Source organism: Cricetulus griseus, chromosome 7 (assembly GCF_003668045.3).
Source record: "Cricetulus griseus strain 17A/GY chromosome 7, alternate assembly CriGri-PICRH-1.0, whole genome shotgun sequence".
Lineage (NCBI taxonomy): Eukaryota > Metazoa > Chordata > Mammalia > Rodentia > Cricetidae > Cricetulus > Cricetulus griseus.
In genome coordinates, this window is record NC_048600.1 from 9103927 (window position 1) to 9124990 (window position 21064).

The window sequence follows — 21064 nt, forward strand, 5'->3', positions numbered from 1 at the left end:
ACCATAAAGCAAATCCATAACTCTCTGTACTTACTACCTCAATCTACTGAAGCAAAAAATTCACTGCTTGTATTTTACCCTAGGAGATAGCATAGCATGTAATCCTTAGAGCCAAAAGGTTCAGTTCAGCCAGCTAACATCTGGCAAAAGTACTAACATGAGCCAAATGCTACAAGCTTCCTTTTGTTTGCATATGTTGCCTAGTTACCTGACACTCCCCCTCTGCCCGCTGGAGAAAAGCTGCATGCTGATAATAAAGATGATTCTTGCCTTGCTCCTGATTTTTACTGATTATAACTTTTGGCTTATTTACCTAGTCACATTTAAGAAAATAGTAAAGCTGGGCTAAAGAGATGGCTCAGTGGTTAAGAGCACTGCCTGCTCTTCCAAAGGTCCTGAGTTCAATTCCCAGCAACCACATGGTGGCTCACAACCATCAGTAATGATATTTGGTGCCCTCTTCTGGCCTGCAGGCATACACCCAGAGAGAATACTGTATACATAATAAATAAATTAAAAAAAAAAGAATAGCAAAGCATTCATATTCTCCGTAGAATTCCCTAATGATTTAGTCTCAGTCTCTCTCTCTCTCTCTCTCTCTCTCTCCATCCCTCTCTCTCTCTCTCTCCATCCCTCCCTCCCTCCCATTCCTTTAAAAAGTTGTTGGAAGCTTAAACCACTGCCACTCTGAACCATAAAGAACATAAAAAAAGACTGACAGTCACCACTTCATGTAAAACTTTTTAGCTTTTCCTATGACCATCGAAAACACTAGCTGTACCTAGCTAGAGCCAGAGAACTGCTGATTGTGTGTTTAAGTTGGAAATTGTCTAAGTACAGTAGAACAAAAAAGAGCACATGAATAGAAAGAACGTGTTATGAGAAGATTCGTTTTCTATAACCCTCAGACTTTAATTTCTTAGCTTATTGTAGCATCTGTTTTGAACCCTGAGCAAAGACTTTTAAAGCTGGACCTTAGAAGCATTTGTTACATAGCATGTTCCAGAGTAACCATGCCACACAAAGACACCCCCCCAAAAAAAAAGTATATTAATGTGAGAAAGAGCCAGAAAAGCAGAAACTGGAATTGTCAAATTAACCTTCCTGAAATACTGCTCCTCTGTACAAAATTGTTCAAAACACTTGATGGCAGCAAGCTTAAAACAGTGCACTTAAATGAATGGGCTAGCCCTATAAACTGTGAGTCAGATATAACCAACGCAGCATGAATAAGAGAACCATGGCACATCAGACACCTAAACAAAGAAATCATAGTAATAAGTACATGCCAGAATTGTACCAGTCAATATAAAAACTGGAAGATCAGAGGTTATTGTGGTGAGCAAAAGGATGTAGAATGCCATATCTATAGAGACAATCTCAAAATTAGGAAAATAAATAAATAGATAAATAGATAGATAGATAAATAAATAAATAAATAAATAAGGTAGACCACTCTGAGAAACACCTATAAAAACATAGTAGTTAAGAGCACTTGTTTCTCTTGCATAGAACCTAGGTTTGGTTCCCAGTATCCTAATGGCAGCTCATAATCCCATGACACTAGCTCTAGAGGATCTGCAGCCCCTTCCAGGTCTCCTAGGGTACAGTAACAACAAAAGAACACATACAAAAGTCTCTATTACCTTATGTATGTATTATTGAGGGAGACAGCTTTGCAAACCCCTGCTAAATAACAACATTTATTCTTGGAAGGTATTTCTATACAATCTTCACTAGGTCCCTTGAGGGAATTCAGTTTGCCATGGCCACTTGCAATAACATATAATATATACATGCATGCAATGGCAGCTTAACTATTTTATTAATCTATGACATCTCCCAAACATTTTCTGTCATTGTAGTCTGTAACATATGCAATCTACAGACAGGAAACAACTGAACAATTCAATAATTTTAATGTTGAAGAAAAAATATGCCAAGTGTGCTTGAAAATTGCTGTGCCAATGATCTACTGTTGGTAATTATTTATTTTAAATTTCATTTATTTTCTATGTATATATGTATGTGCTTATGGATAAAAATGCCTCAGAAAATATGCAGAGGTCTGAGTATGTGTGTTGTGTTTGAGGGCACATGTGGAACTCAGAGCACAACCTCAAGGAGTTAGTTCCTTCCCTCCACCACATGGGTTCCAGGAATGGAATTCAACACTTCAGGCACAGCAGCAAGTGTCCTGAACCACAGGTCCTCTCACCTGCCCCTCCTATCATTAAACAGAAAGTGTATATACAATGAACCACAAGTTACTAACTTCCCCACAAATACATATAGGGCTGGTAAAATGGCTTAATTAGTACAGTACCTAATGTACAAGCAGGGAGAACTGAATTCTGTAGTGAGAGATCTAACTACCTGTGGCCGTGAGCATGTTGGATTTGGTCTGGGGTTGGGGACAAGCTTGCTCTCTCTTGCTTCTGGTAGGGTCACAGGGAACAGCCTGGGATGATCCTTGGAGCTGGAACCTGTGGCAGTCACCTGCCTCTTGTTTAACTGCATTCTCCCCAAACAAACTTCACTTAACCTGTATTGAGTCTAGTAAATCTTGATTCCCACTCAACATCTGGTATCATGATTCCCACTCAACAGAATCCAAGCTCTAAAAAAACGTTATCTTAAAAATGGGCATGATGGCATGCTGGGGAGATGCAGACAGAGGGATGCGTGGAGCTCACAGGACACACAGCCTGGCCTAATAGTAAGATGACCTTGCTCAAAACTAAGGTAGACAATATTTATGAGAAAATATACCTGAGAATCTCTGATGCCCTCAAATGCACCTGTACTCACAGGTGCACATATACACAAACACAAGAACTCCCAATACCAAAACATTTACTAATAATCCAGGTAAGCTACAGAAAAATTTAGAGTACAAACAAAATAACTGTTAAATTATTCACTATAGCTATTTGTTATTAAAGTAATTTTACATACCACCAGTTGCTGCTGCTGGCAAAAAGCACATATTGTCAAGCAAAGCCTTCAAAAGAACTGATCCAAATCCAGGCTGACAGGGGTCGCATTTGCCATTACTAGAAAATTGTTTATTAAAAAAGGAATGTAAAGATATTATGTATGATTTAAATTCAACCCTAAACTAGGCATAGTACTTGAAAATCTTAAAAAGAAAGAAAAGGGAAAAAAAAAAAAAAGGCCAAGCCACCAAGAGTTTTCTCCCAAGTAAGACCACTATGGTTACTAAAAAGGGCTAAAGCAGGTGCCATTCCTCTTAAATACTTCCTAGACAGTTAGGTAATATTAGAGGACTCAGCAAGACAACAAATAAGGTGGTGGACAATAATCAAGCAGTAAGACTGGGGGAAGGGCACCTCCACTCATCAAATTCTCCCTATTGGAGTAATTAAGCCAAATGGACTTATTCAACATTGCAATCTCCCTTAAAAACCCCAAATTCTCCTTTAGGACTGACTTCACAGTCATCAACTGCTGAAAAGTTACTCATGGATTTGAGGAGAATCAAATCACATCATAGACAAAATATCAGCACAAAACCATATATACAATTACAAAGTATGCTTTGAAATAAAAACAGACCAACCTAATGCACAAGGCTAGAAACCGGGCACATTTGTGGGCTATACTTCGTCCTGCCTCAAAGAAGCAAACTCGGACAATGTCTGAAAGACATTTTCGTGTTTTTGAAAGCAGGCAATCGTTTCCTTCCTTTGAGCTGTAAAATAAGAGGAGACAAACTCATTTGATCTCTGAATCTTAGCAGCCACTTGACAATCATTAAGGTAGCCAAAGTCCCAACTATTAACCTGCCAGGTCCATTTGAATGGACTCCAGCTAACCAGCAGAGAGCGTCCAACACAAGGCTCTGAGCGTGTTCTGTGACTTGCCCATCATCTGATCTTCTACAAAGAGTGTTAAGAAGCTTCTCGTGAAATTCTGAAAACTGTAACATGGCACAACGCTGAACCCTAAAAAGAGATATATAGTGTATTTATACCAGTGCATACAAAACAATCAGACTATTACTATGCAATATGGAGGGTTATATAGTGATTCATGTAAAATAATAAATATCAAAACTAAAACTTTCAGGGCTGGGTAGTTCAGTAGCAGAGGACTTGCCCACATGGTTAAGGATCTAGATTCAAAGCAGAAGAATACAAAAGAGGAGAATAAAAAAGGGGAAAAATGCTTCTTATATAGTCTTATGTAAAATACAGAATTCACAGTATTTTAAAGGAAAACAAGCTTGCAGTAATATGATCAGAGTGTAGTTGGAGCCTCAAATCATAATTCTTAAATTTCTTACAGATTCCCTGTACACAGTAAGTAACATAGAGACCAGGAATAAAGCAGTGAAAGCAACTAAAAATACCCTTGGAGACTGTCATTTACTTAGAGAATGGAAAAGCAAACAAATACTTCCAGGTGCAAGACATTCAATCATGTCTTTATTTCTCCATTCACTGTCACAATAGCAGAATTGACACACGTGATGAGGCACACCTTAAATGGTAGGATGCATCAGTTGAAGGCAGGAGATTAAGTTCAATGTCAGCCTGCAAGTACCTGAGACCTGTCTCAAAACAACAGAAAAAAGAATAGCAGACTAATGAAATGTGATTACCTTTCCTTTGAAATTGAAGTTTTCTTAAATCTCCGAATGGTGACAGAGACCTCTTGAAGTAAATCACAGCCCCGGAGATTTTCAGACTTACGAGTATTTCCTGCATTTTCATTTTTAACATTAGATGATTTTTCCTAAATATACAAAATTAAGTAACTTAAGATAAACAAATGAAACAAAAAGATAAAATAAAAATTGATTCCAAATACCAAAAAATAAATTCGAGATTAAACCAGTAAGTGCCTATTTTTCCACAAAATTTTAACAGGAAATTAGTCAAAATTTTAAAATCCCAATAACTAGAAATTATACAACCAAAACTTTGAGTCTAATCCTCAGATACGGAAATACAGAGATATTGCACATTTTTGGCCTTCCTCAGAGTTACTTTGAGGATTAATTCTGATAAAGTCCTTGAAAAACAGGAAGACATATGCAAATCCAAAGTGATGGGGGTGTTACTGAGAATATTGCTGATGTTTCTTTTTTGTTTGTTTTGACTTTTTTGAGACAGGGTTTTTCTGTGGCTTTGGAGGTTGTCCTGGCACTCGCTCAGTAGACCAGGCTGGCCTTGAAGTCACAGAGATCCACCTGCCTCTGCCTCCCGAGTGCTGGGAGTAAAGGCGTGTGCCACCAACACCAGCTCTGCTTATGTTTCTTAATAATAATATAAAGAAATAAAACCCAAGTTCAGGAAAATCTAGACTCAGACAAATATGAAAACCTTTGCTTACCTATAGAAAATTTAGGCTATCTCTAAAATTATTTGACAGCAGCCTCATGAAGAGGTCATAAAAACAAAAAAGTTTAGCAGGGCATTGGTGTCACACGCCTTTAATGCCAGCACTCAGGAGGCAGAGGCAGGCGGATCTCTGTGAGTTTGAGGCCAGCCTGGTCTCCAGAGTGAGTGCCAGGATAGGCTCCAAAGCTACACAGAAAAGCCCTGTCTCGAGGGAAAAAAAAAGTTTAGAGGAAAGTACCTTCTAAAATTAACTCCCTACTGAGTGAGTACAGTTTATAAAAGTTAACTTATTTGCTGGGAGGTGGTAGCATACACCTTTAATCCAAGCACTTGAGAAGCAGATGAAGGTGGATCTCTTTGAGTTCAAAGAGAGCCTGGACTACAGAGTTCCAAATCAACCAAGGCCACGCAAAATAAAACCCTGCCTGAAAAAAACAAAAAATAAACATAAAAACAAAAAACACCTCTAAATTACTTATTCAAAGTTAATTCAGAATACATTAATTATAATTATATATATTTTTTAAATCACAGCAAAGAAAAATTACCAACAGACCAAGCAGCAAACTGTCAAGCAAGAGAAGCATACCTTCCAACAATTCTCAGTCACAGAATTGTCCTATTCAAATATCAGGTTCATACCTTGCCTGCTGCAACCTTTGCCAAGAGAGAAGCAAGTGAGTAGCCCTTGTGACCCTGGTGTTTCAGAGATGGAAGTCTCACAACAGGACGCATGCCACTGCTACACATCTCATCTGCTCCTCTTTCATTCACTGCTTTGACATGGATTAAAAACGAGCGATATTTCCCTCCTGCCATACCTGAAGGAGTGGAGAGTAAGATGAAAACTTATTGCCAAAAAAGTAAACTTTATCATCATTATGGAGCAAGGTAAGTACTAACTCTGTAAAAAGAAAACTATACAAGGCCAGAAATTCCAATTTATACCTTCTGATTACATAATGGAACAATTTCAACAGAATGAATGAACAAACGACCGAACAAACAAACAAATGAACGAACAATAAATCAAGCTTTACATCTTAGACAAGCTGGCGTTGTTGGCGCACGCCTTTAATCCCAGCACTCAGGAGGCAGAGGCAGGCGTATCTCTGTGAGTTCGAGGCCAGCCTGGTCTACAGCGTTCCAGGACAGCTACACAAAGAGAGGAAGTGAGGAAGGGAGGAAGGGATGGAGGGAGGGGGGAAGGAGGGAGGAACTTTCTGAATGAAAAAGAAAAGTTTTGCTATAACTACCAGGTTTTGGGTAGTAACTGTGCCTTTCAGGCATGTGACAAATACTTTCTTGTGGTTCAGCTCCTTCTCATATATAATAGTACCTATACCTTGGAGTTAACTAAAACTCTTTTAAGAAAGAATTCAACAGTTACTAACTCTATAATGCACTCTCATAGTTCCTATCTATATGTTGCAAAAATATCCTCAAATAAATACACCTAACAAATACAGCATCAGGCTGTTGCTATGGCAAGTACTAAGTCTTTGAACAGAGTCAATAGCTACCCATCATTTTCCACATTTCTGCCTGCCTCTAGTCCCGGACTACATTAAATTTATTTGTTTCTCTCCGCTGCTGCACTCTTCTTACTACTGTACAGTCTCCTGGGCTCTGACATGACTCCCCACCTTAATCTCCTGCTTCAAACTTCTCTTTGACACAACTTATACCAATCACAGTTCTACAATTTTAAAGATCATGAGGGCCAGGTGTGGTGGTGCAGCAGGCCTTTAAACCTAGCACTCCAGAGGCAGTTGGATCTCTGAATTCTAGGCCAGCCAGATTTATATAATGAATACCAAGTCAGGGCTACATAGAGACCCTACCTCAAAAAAGAGAAAACAAAACAAAAAACAAAAAACAAAACAAAACAAAAAACTCTCCAAAACACCAAGTCTTCCCAAGACATGCAATGTAATGTGTCCCAGTTTTGTCTAAGCATTTTTTCCATACAATGCTCATTTATACTCTAAATGATATGAGATTTCATTTGTCATAGAACTACTTTCAAGAATGAACCCAAATACATCATAGGATCTCAAATTTTTATGAACAAATGACATACAAACATGAAGTACAATGAAGCTCGTCTACATACAGAACTGGCCTAAAGTGGGTATACTTTTGAAAACCACGCAAAGGATGGTGCTGAACCCTACAATTTCCTAAAACACAAAACTGTGATGAAGCTACACAATCCTACTTCAAAGACACATCGAGATCCCCAAAACCCACAACAAAAGTTTCACATAAATAGGTACTGACGGCAGCTGATAACCTCACACATAGGAAGCTGGTAGTTCTAATTATAGTTCCAAACAAAATAGCATTTTTATTATGCTGGTATTATTTATTCTGCTTTTATAAAATAAGTTACTTCACCTTTAACAAGTTTGGGGCTTGTCAATGTCAACATTCCAGCATGGCCTGATAGATCAAGACCACTAGCAAGCCATACTGGGCCACACAGAATGTCTTCTTTATGATCCTCTAAAAATGGACATAGCCTAAGACCTAAAAAGAAAAATACATATTTTTCTTTCAGTGTATTATTGGAAACCCAATAAAGACATATGTATCCCATTTATATGATACCACCACACAAAATACAATACATAAAACATATTCAAACAAACCATCATCATGCTAAGAAGTATAATCAATTTTCTATATTATGTGTCTTTTTCCACTCTCATTTTACATTTCACCTTCATTTTCAAGAAAGGATCTACAGAATCATGGCCATTTTGAATCAAAAGGTATTAAAAACTAGGACACAAGTATTAGTGCAGCTATATTTGCAAAGGTGAACTGAAAGTTACAGCACATTGCCAAAGCATAATTACAGGTTACTTTTTAATCACACTCTTAAAACTGAGCTTTTGCAAGCTACAAGGAAGTCTTTCGCGATAGGATGCATTACAAACTCTACTCCTTTACTGCCGGGGACAACATCTCTGCAGTAGAACTCACACTGTGACTCCTCTACATCCATGTGCTGCATTTCTTCATTCAAATCAACCAGAGACGGGTTCCCATTGTGTTCCACTTCCGTGGTAAGAGCTGGAGACAAAGGAAAGGTGATCTGCCTATCTACTGCTGTTTCTAGAGGATAAAAATATTAGTAAACTTAATTTTGCTTAGTATCAATAATTGTGCCTAAAAACCTAAAACCTTCTGCTAAACAGGGAACTATGATTTTCATCACAGATAATATACAATGGTTCTTGTCAAGAGGACAAAGTTAAACTCAATGATTTTATATTTTCTCCTCTACAAATGGTAATAAAATATTTGCCTGAAGACATACTTATTGGCAATTAAAAGTTCTTCCCTAAGCTGCACAAAGTTTTAAAATACCAACTGCCTAAGTCCTAGATTCATTAAAAGAAAATGTCATGAGAATACACAGATAGATAGACAGACAGACACACACACACATACACACACACCCTCAAGTATGCAAACACACAAGAAAATTGTGGCAAAGGAAAATTTTCAGATTTGAATATTGTATCCTTAGTGTTGAGGTGACACTTCACACTCAATTTATTCTCAATTTTTTAAGTGAATTTTTAAAGAAAAACAAGTGCTGAAAAAGTAACATCTAGCTCCTACCATGATAAATCCATGAAAAATTTGTATTATTTCTGGCATTACATGAAAGGCTAGCTTGACTGATTACTTTTAAATAAATTTTTTTAAACAGTTTTTTTTTTTTTTTTTTTTTTTTTTTTTTAACCACCAAAAAGACAAAGGATAAAGCTAGCAATCACAGAAGGGAAACTAACGTCAATTCACAAAGACCTGATTAAACTATTCACTATCATAAATTCTGCAAATTGCTGAGTTACTGGAAAAATCTGAAATGTCCTTTAGATGACTCTGACTCTAGTTCTGAGAAGCAGGAAGAGCCACCAGAACTGCTAGTCAAGCTGACAATTAGCTTCTGTAACGACACTAATTACAAGACAAGGTCTTCCAGCATTAACTCTGACCCCTCTTACCATTGGCTTTCCCTAGGCCTGGAGCCTTGTTCTTCAGCAGTGTCACTTGTATCTGGGGGACACTGGTGATGTTCGAGTTAAGAACGAATTTGAAGTCTACATGTCCAACCATACAGGCTTTAGGTAGAACCAATTCAAATACATGTTCATCCCAGCTGTTGCTGTCAGAAAAGGAAAACAAAGTGCTAAGTAAGGCAAAAACCTTCCTCATACATCAATAAATATAGTATCGTAGGCATCCCATCACCTTTCCTATTCCTTTTTGTACACACACCAACAAACCCTGGGATGCAGAAAGCTCAACACAAAGCTCAGATACAAAGACACTGCAAAAAAAAAAAAAAAAAGGACAGGGAGGACCAAGGATGAAGAGATGGCTCAGTGGTTAAAACAACACTTTACCAAAGGACCCAAATTCATTTACAAGTACTCATGTTGGGCAGTTAATAACTACCACTAAGTCCTGTAGCAAGGCATCTGATCTCCTCTTTTGACATCCATGATCATCACACACATGTGGCATACAATTAAACAGATATACACATAGGAATAAATAAAACTATGCTCTTGTTTTGTTTTTTAAAAAAGTTATTTGCCATGAAATATGAAGAGAAGATAACTGTCTCACAAAAGAGAGTTGAAACTTAGGGAAATGATCTTACCTTAGCACTCTGTACCTGCCTTGAGATTTGTTTATGACAACAACAAATACCTTGACCATCAACAATGAGATTCAGTCATATATCAATTACCTGGACACCAACCAAGATCTGTGAAAGGGGTCCTAGAATCTTCACTGTGAAAACAAAAACTCCTCACTTTATACATTTGTATTGCTACCTAGTCTCCTCTCTCACAGCAGAGGTACATATATCAGAAAATTCTATGCCCTCTACCTTTAAATTATATCCAGACTCTAACTACTCTTTTCACTACCTCCATCATTATTACTAGCTTCTAAGGTAACATCTGCAGTTAAGCAACCAAACAAAAATATTTGCTTATACAGCAACCCTATCATCACCCCAATCCACAACTATACCTACCTGTTATGGATTCCCAAGAGAAAACCTGAACTATAAATTGCTGTCAAGGTTTTCCTGTGTTCAAAAGCTTCTAACATCCTCATCTCCTACAATTCAGAAGCTGGACCTTACTTCCTACCATTCTACTATATCCTCCACCCTCCAACAACAATGGTTTTCTTACTCTAAAAGTCATAAGATACACTATGTCAGGGTTTTATACTTGTATTGCCCCTGAATCAATAGCAATATACGGGGCTTTCTAAGGATGCTCTCTCTAGCCCTTTTGCTCGAATTCACTGGTGTCTTCCCCCTTCTCCACCCCTAGGCTAGTCTAATCACAGCCATCTTTGAACTATGATAACAGCATAGGATTTATCTGTCTGGTGCCCACTAAAATATGCCTTTCACAAGAATCATGGTACTGGCCGGGCATTGGTGGCGCACGCCTTTAATCCCAGCACTCGGGAGGCAGAGGTAGGAGGATCTCTGTGAGTTCAAGGCCAGCCTGGTCTCCAGAGTGAGTGCCAGGATAGGCTCCAAAGCAACACAGAGAAACCCTGTCTCAAAAAACCAAAAAGGAGGAGTTGGAGAGGAGAGAGTGGGGAGTAGATTTAATAAAAACACGTTATTTAAAAAAAAAGAATCATAGTACTAATGTCTACAACAGTGCCAGTTTTTCACACAAGTATTTAAATATCTCACTAAAGAAATCTTCAGACTAAGTAATCAAATAACCAATAGTACACTGTCTCATCCTACAACATGAAACACTATAAGAATATTCAAAATCAAATGACAAACTCAAAGGAGAAAAGTTATTAATACTAAAATATTAAGAAAAATAGTAACATAGCTGGGAACTCGGTTAGTTCTAACAAATGTCTATGGTGAAGCTCCTTGGAGAAGTCCAGTACCTGTCAGTCTGCAGTTTCCAAGTCCGGGTGTGTTGAGCAGCATCTCCATGGTGCTGCTGGTGCAGGTGCTGAGGGTGCCGTCTTTGCTGCTGTTCTTGCTGAACTTCTACCCAACATGGAGGAACAGTAGCTGAAAATCGTGGAGTCAGTGTCTCAAATCGAGTTAGCTCTACTAGAGACGTCAAGATGTCAATTGTGAATGGCTGGTCCACCAATAAATCAACTCCTTAACAGTAGTGAACAAGTATTTAAAACAAATTTGAAAAGAAAAAGAAAAGATGTTATTTTAAGTCATGCTTTTTGTCTATTCAAAATACAACATGCCAACATGGTTTTTTTGAGACAGGCTTTCTCTGTGTAGCTTTGGAGCCTATCCTGGCACTCGCTCTGGAAACCAGGCTGGCCTCGAACTCAGAGATCTGCCTGCCTCTGCCTCCTGAGTGCTGGGATTAAAGGCATGCGCCACCAACGCCCAGCCACCACATGCCAAATGTATGAAAGCTAATAAAGCAGGCTACTCCACACTAAGTAGCACTGATCATGGGAAAGCTTAGTCAGTACACCTAAACCCGGTCTCTTAGAAATGGGCAAATATGATATTAAAACACAAACCAACTCACTCAGATCAGCAATTAACTTTTATAACATGCTACTTACAAAGCAAATGCAAGGTAACAGTAATTAAGTATGAAGTGCCTTTTCAAAAATCAATTAAAAAATTTAAGGCCAAGTAGCAGTGGAGCACACCTTTAATCTAAACACTTAGGAGGCAGAAAAATTCGGATCTCTTTAAGTTCAAGGCCAGACTGCTCCACAGAGCTAGTTCCAGGACAGCCAAAGCTACAGAGGAAACCCTGTTTTGAAACCCCTTCCCCCTCTCCCCCCCAAAAATTAATAGCCAAAGGCTATTCTGACAGCAATAAACATTTAAAAACATAAAGAGTAAACTATCCCTTCTCTTCTGGGATAGACATCTAGACGTGCCAGTATTAAATAAGTGAAAATGACCACATTCTATGCTTCTAGTTCCTAAAGTTAACTACATTAACTAATGGTCACCAAGAGTTTACTTTTTGTGTAAGAGAAAAACATCAGAATGACAAACTGTAAGGGACCTCTATAAAGAACATATAACAACTTCAGATATTACTCCCATTTACAATTCATGTAACATTTTTTATGAGGAGGTAATGGGGGAGGAACTGGAGTTTCACCACGTAGAAAAAATAGGCCTCAAAAATCACAGTACTCCAGTCTCAGATCCTCAAGGGTAGGTGTTAGAGCTATGCACCACCAAATCTAACTCACTCTTACACACATTTTTCACTGAAATATCTTAAAAAAAAAAAAAAAAAGATTTATTTATTATGTATACAGTCTGCTTTATCACTGCAGACCAGAAGAGGGCACCAGATCTCATTACAGAGAGCAGTGAGCCATCATGTGGTTACTGGGAATTAAACTTGGGACCTCTGGAAGACCAGCTCGTGTTCTTAACCACTGAGCTATCTCTCCAGCACCACTGAAAATATCTTAAGCTTCTCTCCCCTACCCCTAGACTGGGTTTATTGGTGTAACCCCTGGAACTTGCTCTGTAGACGAGGCTAGCCTAGAACTCAGAAATCTGCCTGCCCCTGCCTCCCAAGTGCTGGGACTAAACATGTGTACCACCACTTCCTGGCTTTAAGTTTCTTTTATTTACTGCTTTTAAAATCATTTTTATTAAATGTTTTGTTGCTGGATGTTGGTGGCACACGCCTTTACTCCCAGCACTCAGGAGGCAGAGGCAGGGGGATCTCTGTGAGTTCGAGGCCAGCCTGGTCTACAGAGCAAGTTCCAGGATAGGCTCCAAAACTACAGAGAAACCCTGTCTCAAAAATACAAATAAATAAATGAATAAATAAATAAATAAAAGTTTTATTAAAGGTTTATTTTGTCAAATATTTATGTGTATGAATGTTTGCCTACATGTATATATGTATACCAGTTATGTACCTGGTACCCATGGAGGTCAAAAGAGGGTGTCAGACCCTCTGGAACTGGAGCTATAGGTAGATGTGAGTCAACATGTGGGTGCTACAAATCAAACTCAGATTGGCTGCAAAAGCAGTTAGTACGCACTCTTAAACTCTGAGCCATCTTTCCAGCACCCTCAACCCCCCACTTTTTGAGACAAGAGCTCACTATGTCACCTTGGCTAGTGACAGAGATCAACTGGCCTATGCTTCTACCTCCCAAATTCTGGGTTTAAATATGTGTGCCACCAAGCTTGGCTTAAACTTCTTTAAAACATTAGGTTCAGAAGATAAACTGTGGTGTACGTAAGAGTTATGGAAGCACAGAAGGACTAACTGCCTATGTAAAGGGAGCAGTAAAATGGCTTAGTACAAGGAAGGGGACAGAGCTCAGAGAGGAAGGACGCCTTAGCCATACTTAAAGCACTGGTTTTGATCCACAGCAGGGAGAGTAGGAGGATAAACCTTGGACTGGACAAAGTGTGACAGAAAAAGGGGCTGGAGAGAGCTCAGTGGTAAAGAGCTTGCTGATCTTCTCAAGCAGGGGATCCAGGTGGGAGTAACAACTGTCAGTCACTCCACTTACAGGATCTAATGCCCTCTTCTAGAGTCCACAGCACCGGGTCTGCACGTGGTGCTGGTGCACAAACATGTGTAATACATCCGTACACATAAAATATATAATTTTTTTAAAAAATATTTTTGAAAGAATTCATGAAGTTTACTTGAGCACTGTGGCATACACCTGTTATCCCAATACCCAGAAGACAGGGCCAGGTGAATATATGGATTTGAGGCCAGCCTGGTCTACACAGTAAAGTCCATGCTGGTCAGGGCTACATAGTGAAACCGTTGGTTTTTATTTTTGTTTTTGTTTTTTTTTTTAAAGAAACAACAAGAACAAAACTTTTTTTAAAATCATGGATTTACTGTATCTGGAGGTTGGAACAGTTATTTCATAGACATCAACAAGGCCAGGAATAGATTTTAAGCTTGGATTAACACACTATTGCTACTTCTGTAAAATTAGCTCAATAAACAGTACAGAGTGTGGATAGGAACAAAAGGCAAAAGTAACAGGCTAGACTCTAAACAGGACCAGTCAGCCCTTTGTCAGGAGACCTGGGTGAAGTCTGAATTCAGCCTAGGTAATAATAACAGACCTAGAATTGGGGTGGGTGTGGATGGTGTCAACAGCAAAAACAAACATACACAATGCTATCTAGGGGTTTGACATGGGGCAATGACAATGTTAATGTACCTCTGCAATAAGACTGTCTCTTAGCTATTCAATTACATGTAATATTAAGACCATTACCAACTCCACAAATTCTACACTTACTTTAATGTTCCTCCTTACTTTAATTTTGATATCTTTTTAAATTATGTGTATGTATGCATGTCTTTATGTGAATATGTACATATGAGTACAGGTGCCCTTGGAGATCATCATCACAGCTACTGGAGGTAGAATTACAGACTGCTGTAAACTGTTGCCAGGTTGGTGCTGTCAACTGAACTCCAGTCCTCTGGAAGTGCTCCTAAGTGCTGAGCCTTCTCTTGAGCTCCAATGTCCCTCTCTTTCACATTGTATTCCTTAATTAAACTAAAAGCTACACACTGAGAGAAAAAGGCAAGCAAGATGGCTCAGTGAGTAAAAGTGCCTACTGCCAAACCTAACCTGAGTACAATCCCCTGGAGAACCTACTCCAACTTGTCCTCTGAAGTCCACACAAGTGCTGTGGCATGCATACATGCACGCACACACACACACACACACAAAATAAACGAATAACTAAATGTGATTTTTTCAAAAACAAGAGAAATGTTTTTACTTCATAGGCAGATTTCACTAATACTAATTAGCCTATGAAAATTATTCCTTTCAGCTGGGCTTTGGTGGCACACACCTTTAATCCCAGCACTTGGGAGGCAGAGGCAGGGTGATCTCTGTGAGTTCAAGGCCAGCCTGGTCTCCAGAGCGAGTGCGAGCATAGGCTTCAAAGCTACACATAGAAACCCTGTCTTGGGGGAAAAAAAAAAAAAGATTCCTTTCTTTACTAAGTTTGTAACATTTTTCAACTACCAGAAAGGTAACAATAATGTATAATAATACATATAATAAATAATAAGCCTGGCCAAAAAATGTCTTTCTAAACAGTACAATCAAGACTTCATTATTTAAAAAGAAAACAAATACTATTATAAGAGTATTCTTAATTATTTAAAAATGTAGTCTCTTACCTGAAATACCAGGACTTGAAGGATTTGATAAAGGTCTGGAACCTTCTAAAGATGGTTCTATTCCTTTAGAAAGGGATCCGTCTACCAGAATATCAGCTTCATCAATATCATCACAGGTTCCTCCAATTTGGAGAAAATGAAGCTCACCACCTACAGTACAGTAAAATTTCATCAACAAATACGTATAAAATAGTTTAAAATTTAAATGCAGTATTAATTTAAAATTCATGATTTATTTTAATACTACTTAACACAAAGAACATTATAGCAGTTATCTGTGTCAAAGAATTTGGAAATTTAGTTGCAATGAACTAACTTAGTAAAGAAAATAACAGAGAGATATTTATCTCATGACTACAGAATGGTCCAGTGGTTAAAAGCATTTCTTCATGCAAAGGACCTACGTTCAATTTCTACCACCTTCATGGCAACTCACAACCATTTGTAACTCCTGTTCCAGGGAATCTGGCCTCCAAGGGCACAAATACATGTACAGACATACATGTAAGCAAAACACTCATACATATTTTTAAAGGTATTTATTCTCATATCCATAATATTATATAACATGAAATTTTGATATCTACAATTAATCTACACTTTACCCAAAGCCTTTGAAACAGGGTCTATACCCATTATCATCTTACAGATGAGGACACTAAAACACTAGTTATATATATTGAGATCCACAGCACAATCTATTGATTCCAGAAATAATAAAAATGAACATTCTCAACTTTTGATGCACTTACAATGAAATAAAAATGAACAAATATTCATAACTTCTGATTAACTCACAATAAAATTTTTAAAAAGAAAATCAAATTTCTAGTTTAAATATCTTTCACATAAAAAGAAACAGCAAACAAGAAATATGAGGCTAAAAAGCAAAAAGAAAACCTAATGATTACAAATGTTACATTGTAACTCGAGTTTCTGTATTTACCCTTCCAAAAGAAAAGCTACTGTATATACAGTCTACATGTATATAGAACCATATAGATTTTCTTTCACATATATAAATATAGACTATAAAGCTATGAAACCTACAGTCAAGGTGAGATAAGTCATGAAAACCTGCCAATTCACTGCCACTTCATAAGGGAACTTGACCTACAGAGCTTTGAGAGGTAAAAAGTGTTAAGTTTCAAGCGGAAAGCCAACAAGGTCTTCTATGTAAGGTTATATTCCTGTTTGGACCAAGCAAAACCCTGAAAAACCAGATGTCTAACAGAATTAACACATAGCAAGAGAAGCATCAGGAATTGGATACTCTCTCCCCACACAGCCCACTCAGATGCTTCACACATGGTCAGCAACCACCAAAGAGGCCCCAAGTCAGTCAGCCTAAGCCTCTCCTTCAATCCAAGAGACTTGACGAATCCCATCAGAAAATAAAATCAGAGAACACACTGCATAAGGCTGTGAGACACAGCAACCTGGCTGAACACTAAGTGATGCTGACACAGAAACAGTAGGTAAGAATCAAGCCTTCCTCCAATCCACCCTCATGAAAACAAAGCAACTCTAATTAAAGTCAGGAGGCAGAGTGTGTGTGTGAGTGTGTGTGTGTGTGTGTGTGTGTGTGTGTGTGTGTGTGTGTGTGTGTGTGTGTGTGTGTGTGTGTGTGTGTGTGTGTGTGTGTGTGTGTGTGTGTGTGTGTGTGTGTGTGTGTGTGTGTGTGTGTGTGTGTGTGTGTGTGTGTCCTGTCGGGGAAAAAGGGAGTACAAAGATAAGAAGATACAGGAGGATAATATGGGATGTCTTTTCACCAAGCCGCCTAAGCCCAAAATAACACACAGAGATTAATATAAGTTTCAATGTTGCTGGCCAATTATTAGGACTTCTTATATGCTTGTTCTGTGTTAAGTATCAACTATGGCCATTAATCTATATATTTATAAAGACTTATGGAGGACACCGGCAGCATGCGAACTCTTCCAGGGATGATATGGCGGCTCCACAGAGAAGAGAGGAGGAGGAAGAGAGCAATTTCCTGCTTGTCCCTGCTTATATTGAGTCTGCCTGCTATGTCACTTCCTGCCTGGATCACAAGCCTTCTCTTTCCTACATTTCTCAGAATCCTCCTCGGCTCCTAGTCACACCTATCTTGCTTCCCTAATGGCCAACAGTGCTTTATTCAACAACCAATAAAATAATCCTTAAGGAGGAAAGAATCAGACTCATCTTCTGTAATACTAAATGCCCAGCCATGAATTACAATGGACCAAGAAAGACTAACCCACTTACTGAGTAAGAGGGGAAAAGGAGCAGGTGGTGTATGTCTTTAAATCCCAGCACTCAAGGCAGATTTTTGGTGGGGAAAAACTTCACTAATCATTATCCCACAAATCTGCTCAGTTCACTGAATTCAAACAACAAACCGAGAGACCCACATACAAACTGTGGCTGCAAGATTACCATACAAAGGGCTTGAGTGACAGTGGCTCTAGCACAAGGTTGGAGTCACATTCCCCGCATCTATATCAGCTCACAACTCCCTGTAATGCCACCTCCAGGAGAGATCTGATGCCTCTGGTCTTTAAGGACACCAGCATTCCCAGGCATATAATCCAAAGTAATAATAAACCAGCATGTCCCTATCTTCTAACAGAGATGAAAAATAAAAATAAAAAAGCTCGAGCTGAAAACTTTACACAGTAAAATTATAATCTCTCTCTCTTTCCCCCCCCCCCTCTCTCTCTCTCTCTCTCTCTCTCTCTCTCTCTCACAGGGTTTCTCTGTTTAGCTTTAGCTATCCTGGAACTTATTCTATAAACCATGGTGGGCTAAAACTCAAAGAGATCTGTCTGCCTCTACCTACCAAGTATAGGATTCAAGGCATGTGCCTTTATCGCCCAGCTATAATTAAAGCATGACAGCATAGATGACAAAAAAGAATTACTGAGTTCAAAGACAGGCAAAGGGAACAACTGGCAAGAAAAGGGAACAGAGATGGCACAAATTTTAACAGTATTTTTAAAGGGAGTAACTATTTGGGGTATTGGAGTTCAAGAATGACTTGAGAATGTGAAAAGGGTAGGAAGTTTACTTTAAAAATAGTAATAGAAAAATTCCCAAACTTAAATACAAATATCCAGGTACAAAAAGGTCAAAGAACACTAATCAAATTCAACCAACTCTACCCCCAAGACATTATATAATCAATCTTTCACAGGTGAAAGATTCTCATGACTATAAGAGAAAAGAAAAACACATATGTTCCCTCAATTTACAATTTACTTGACTGCTGATTGCTCAACAGAAAATTACAGGGTTTTTTGTTTTCAAAAGAATCTCACTATGTAGGCTTAGAATGCAATAGGTAGGCCAGACTGGCCTCAAACTCTACCTGCCTCTATCACCTGAATGCTGGAATTAAAGGTATGTACCACCACACTCAACTAGCTTGAACAGAAACTTTATGAAGATGAAAAAGTAGCAAAATGTTAAAGATCTGAAATGGAAGAAAAAGAATCTCAAAAAATGCTACATCTAAAACAGGTAAGTTTTAGAATAAAGAAGAAATACTTTGCCATCCAAACAAAAAGATTAAAGAATATATGCTTAGCAGATAAGTTTTTGTTGGTGGTGGAAGTGGTTTTGTTGTGCTTTTTCACGTAGCCTAGGCTGGCCTTAAACTCATGATGTAAACAAAGGTAGATCCTCCTAACTCACTAAGGTTAAAGGACTCAGCCACCACAGCTTCCACTTCAAACACATTATATCACAAACTCTAAAGGAAGGTTTCTGAAATGAAAGATAATTAAGAAAAGAACAGAAAGGCACAAAATTAATGGCAGCAGTAGTTATACAAATTCAAGACAATGCAAAAGAGTAAACCAAGATAGCTTATGAAAATGCAAACAGAAATGGAATGCAAATGGAGTGGGTTTTTTGTTGCGTTTTTTTATTTGTTTGTTTTTTGTTTTTTTGTTTTTGTTTTTGGAGACAGGGTTTCTCTGTAGCTTTGGAGGCTGTCCTAGAACTCACTCTCTAGACCAGGCTGGCCTCAAACTCACAGAGATCCACCTGCCTCTGCTTCCCAATTGCTGGGTTAAAGGTGTGCGTCACCAACGTTGGCTTGCAAATAGGGTGTTTTTATAAATAGATTTCATTGTTCTGTTATTCTGTTCTTATTCTTTTCCTTAAATTTTTATTACATTTATTTGTTGTCTATGTGTGTGCCTGTTCATGTGAGTGCACATGCCACAGCATACACATATATGGAAGTCAGGACAACTCTCAGGAGTTGGTTCCGTGCTTCTACCATGTAGGTGACAGGGATCAAATTCAACTCACTGAGCTGGCAAGTACCTCTGTCCACTGAGCCATCTCAATGGCTCCTGTTCTTATTCATGGAATCCTGTGAACTTGATAAATTTCAAAAGAACTTGTTATAATCAAAAAGGAAGAAAAGAAGGTTGTAATATAATGTAAAGGGCTCAATTCAGCAACGGAAAGGAAAATTCAGTAGCAGGGTGGCAGAAATAGTAGGCTCTATGCCCTTATCTACCCAACTCCCTGGATTGGAGACAGAAGGATCACTGAGACTTGATCATGATCAAACTAGTTTCAGGTTTAGTGAGAGACCCTCTGTCACAAGAGTAAGGCAGAAGAGTCATAGGACAGCATAGTACATAGTACATAGTACAGCAAACATGCTCCTCCGGCCTCCATGAGTACATGGACATTTGTAAAAGCACACACATAAAATAAAACAAAAAAATATAATACAAAAACTGTTGTAATCAAATCAGCATGATACTGAAATTAAAAAAGACATATATACCAATATAACACACAGAACATAAGTCATACAACTACAACCAACTGATTTTCAAAAACATGCAAAGTACATAAACTGAAGCATTTACCATTTCGGTAAATGGTTTAGGGAAAAGCAGATGTCCAAATGCAGAAGAGTAATATGAAACCACCATCTCTTAACAACTGTGAATATCAGCTCAAAGAGAATTAGACTTAAATGTAAGATCTGACCTGAAACTTTCTAGACATAAGAATGCATGCCTTTAATCCCACCACATCAGAGGCTATGAAAGGAGTAATGTCTGAGTTTGAGGCTAACCTGGACTACACAGTACAGTCCTGTCTGGGCTACAGAATAAGATCTTGTCTCAAAAAAAAAAAAAAAAAAAAAAAAAAAAGTATGAAAAGTACCAGAACAAAAGAGAGCTGTTTCAGAACACTAAAATGGGCAGAGATTTAATTTTGAAACCAGACTCCAAGAGCAAAAGAAATGAATGAGAAAATAAACAAATGAGATTACATAAAACTAAAAAGCTACCACGTATCAGTAAGAAACTGCCAAGCCTAGTAATGCACATCTTTAATCCCAGAGGCAGGGAGATCTCTGTGAGTGTAAGGCCAGCCTGGTCTACAACCTCCCAAGTTCAAGGGGAGTAAGAGCTACATAATAGAAAAGACCCAATCCCAAAAACTTAAATA

General features: G+C 38.3%; 1 protein-coding gene across 1 annotated transcript in view; it reads right to left on the reverse strand.

Annotated features, from left to right (window-relative positions):
- The window catches only part of Birc6 (baculoviral IAP repeat containing 6), a 176097-nt gene that overhangs the window by 106737 nt on the left and 48296 nt on the right, over positions 1–21064 (reverse strand). Inside the window, 10 exon segments of the mRNA XM_027426080.2 lie at positions 2959–3056; positions 3584–3715; positions 3807–3968; positions 4628–4761; positions 6012–6190; positions 7770–7901; positions 8361–8450; positions 9395–9555; positions 11337–11562; positions 15596–15745. Coding sequence (XP_027281881.1) covers positions 2959–3056; positions 3584–3715; positions 3807–3968; positions 4628–4761; positions 6012–6190; positions 7770–7901; positions 8361–8450; positions 9395–9555; positions 11337–11562; positions 15596–15745 — 1464 coding nt within the window.